Source organism: Camelina sativa, chromosome 16 (genome assembly GCF_000633955.1).
Source record: "Camelina sativa cultivar DH55 chromosome 16, Cs, whole genome shotgun sequence".
Lineage (NCBI taxonomy): Eukaryota > Viridiplantae > Streptophyta > Magnoliopsida > Brassicales > Brassicaceae > Camelina > Camelina sativa.
In genome coordinates this window covers 13943234-13945150 of record NC_025700.1, presented here as the reverse complement: position 1 = coordinate 13945150, position 1917 = coordinate 13943234, and the positions used below count along the sequence as shown (strand labels likewise).

Genomic DNA, 1917 nt, shown 5'->3' with positions numbered 1-1917 from the left:
CTTATGATTTGAAGTGAAAACACTACTAGTGGAGTCGTTGAGTTGAGTGGTGTGTCATGTCCTCTCATCAGTAAATCAAGTGCTCTGAGACACGGGTGTACCTAATTTTGTCTGACTAGTTGTGTGGACCCCCACATCGTGGTATAATTGTCCAACGCACGTGCACGGGTACAGCTTTGGTTTCCCTCAGATTTGGGAGTGTTGCCGTTGCGTATGCATTTGTTTAGGTACCGAGAGGGACTTCGGGAGGTTTAGTTGTCAAGGGCAGCCCCAAAGAGAAGTAGGTGAAACTGTATAAGTCTTTGATGCGAGGATGTTTCATTAGGATCCACCTAACTCGTAACGTTTCCACGATTTGCTTCTTAATCAGCTGGAACACTAGAAAATCCAAAAACATAATTTTATTAGATGATATGATAAAGTGTAACAAATAATTTCTTATATGATAAGATTATATATATCTAAATAATATTGGCTTTAATAATTTTTTATTATTATAATCTTTATGCCGATTAATCAATAAATAATATTTGCTCCAATTCAAATTAGTTGTCGTTGCCATAACGGGTTTGATTGATTGCAACTTGAGTTAAAATATGGGATGAGTTATGATGTGTATTTAATGATCTTCAATAGTCGTTACAAAGCTACCATCACCACCGCACATGTACAAAACTAGTATTTAATGTGAAGAAGAGATGTTTAAGAAGTTTATGAAGAAGCCCAAAGCTCTTATACTAACGTACTAATTTAAGCATACCAAACAACACTATGATAATCTTGATTTTAATTAATACAAATACACTTTTAAATTAGATTTCAGAACAACAAAAGTATGCTAAGAATGTATGGACTCACTGTCTAAAGAAAGACTTACTGTTTGTTCAAGAAAAAGAAAGACTTCTTTAATCCTATAAATGAGTGATGAGGCAAGCGGAACAACCAATGTTACAAAAAAAAGTGCAAATTTCTTAAAAAGATGTAAAAGAAATAGTAGACTATGGTGAGATTCTACATTGACTCATGAGTCACGACATCATGTTAGGATCTCAGATTCTCACATCAGAAATGATGATATGACCTAGAAAATATTAACAATCCATAATTGTCAAATTGATTTTGAGTTGGAAAGTCAGGAAACTGAACATAGCACATTGAATCATCATAAACTCTTATCATTCAATTGGCTTGACATTTTGATTCGTCTTAGTTTTTTTTAGCTTTAGTTAGTTTTCGGAAATGCCTAACCAGTCGAAGAACCTGTTAGCCAACACAGATCTCCAAATAGAATAGTCCTAGAAAAGATGTATTATCGATTTAGAGTAAAGATCATTGATAATAATAGGCTATAGGGACCATCATACTGAGAAAATGTGTTCGAAATTTCACAAAAAAAAGTTCGATGTAACATAAACTAATATATAAGGAACAACAACCAATACACTCATTGCTTATTACCGGTTTTGCATTAGAATTTCATCAATTACCACATTCATGTGACAAACTGACAATATATATTATGTTAACATTGTTTAACATATAAAGGTTTACAATCACATATATAGTTCGTTTAAATAAAAAGAAATATATAAAAAAAAAACCCCTTGAACTTTTTAATTTGCAATGGGCCATCGGGAAATTAAACAACACAGTTCCTTCAAATTTATAGATTTGGTACCAATGAATGTTTATCAAATTATATGCATATAGTAACTAGTATAAAGTTAATGTGCTCTTAAATTTTAGCCTATAACGTTTGGAAGAATCTGCTGCTAACTCCAGCTCTGTAAAGCTTCATCAAATCACTTTCACCGGTTACGTGAATCTCGTTATGAGCTGGAACAAACAAAACATCTCCTTGGCTAACCAACAATTGAGTTGAACCGGTTTGTAATTTCCCTTCTCCTTCAATAACCA

The 1917-nt window shown here is 33.1% G+C and overlaps 1 protein-coding gene across 3 annotated transcripts in view; it reads right to left on the bottom strand.

Annotated features, from left to right (window-relative positions):
• LOC104750503 (mannose-6-phosphate isomerase 2-like) overlaps window positions 1516–1917 on the bottom strand; it is a 4694-nt gene continuing 4292 nt past the window's right edge. The window contains exon 5 of one of the 3 annotated variants that reach the window (XM_019237635.1): window positions 1516–1899. In XM_019237635.1, coding sequence (XP_019093180.1) covers window positions 1748–1899 — 152 coding nt within the window. In that variant the 3' untranslated portion in view covers window positions 1516–1747. Of the gene's footprint in view, window positions 1916–1917 lie in introns of all 3 variants that reach the window. The other 2 variants (XM_010472297.2, XM_010472298.2) reach the window with 2 other exon arrangements.